The sequence below is a fragment of the Trichinella spiralis genome (assembly GCF_000181795.1).
Source record: "Trichinella spiralis strain ISS 195 chromosome Unknown Scfld4, whole genome shotgun sequence".
Lineage (NCBI taxonomy): Eukaryota > Metazoa > Nematoda > Enoplea > Trichinellida > Trichinellidae > Trichinella > Trichinella spiralis.
Genome location: NW_003526943.1, coordinates 9122389 through 9123132, shown reverse-complemented (window position 1 = coordinate 9123132; position 744 = coordinate 9122389). Strand labels below are relative to the sequence as shown.

The 744-nt window shown below is 50.1% G+C and overlaps 1 protein-coding gene across 1 annotated transcript; it reads left to right on the top strand.

The window, feature by feature from the left end:
* Positions 1-268: 268 nt before the first annotated feature.
* Tsp_02239a (multifunctional protein ADE2) lies at positions 269-524 on the top strand (the record flags this gene model as incomplete). Its single annotated transcript, XM_003377996.1, has 1 exon — positions 269-524. A coding segment is annotated over exon 1 (256 nt), but the record flags the coding sequence as incomplete, so codon positions are not given.
* Between the last annotated feature and the right edge of the window lie 220 nt (positions 525-744).

The window sequence follows — 744 nt, the reverse complement described above, 5'->3', positions numbered from 1 at the left end:
GTCTTTCAAACTGGCGGACATATTCATCCCGTGCCTGTTCAGAAATTCCGACGGGGAAAAACTGCAACGCAAGCTCAACGAGGAACGGATCCGGTGGAAATTCATCTCACCCGGAGTCCCTTGGTGCGGTGGTTATTGGGAAAGACTCTTCCGATCTATCAAGAATGCTCTGCGAAAGACAATTCAAGGAGCCCTCCTCAAATATGACTAGCTCCACACTGTCTTGTGTGAAATCGAGGCGCGCATCGACGATAGACCGCTGGTGTTCATGGGTGATGACATCTCCGGGGAAGCAGCATTAACTCCGGCCCATTTCTTAATCGGTCATGAGCTTTCTCGACTACCTAATTTGAGAACCAGGATCTACCGGCGTGATGACATCACAAGTGGAGTGAACCACTTGATACGGACATGGCGGTATCAACAACGCCTGATTGCCCAGCTATGGAAGAGATGGAAGCAAGAGTATGTCACCACCCTGACCACACGTGGAATGATGGCGCAAAACTCAACAAGAGCCCAGAGTGAGTGATATTGTGCTAATGCTCGAACCCGGTACTGCATGGGTCAATAGCCCATCTGAAGGATCATTGACATCCACCCGAGTGAATACCGTGTAGTCAGATCGGCAACGGTGCAAACCAAACAAGGAACATGAACCCGATCGGATAAATCACTCCGCCTGGTGTAACATCCGGTGATGCATAATCCCCGTTGACCTTTTTGGGGTGGAGGTGTTGACAA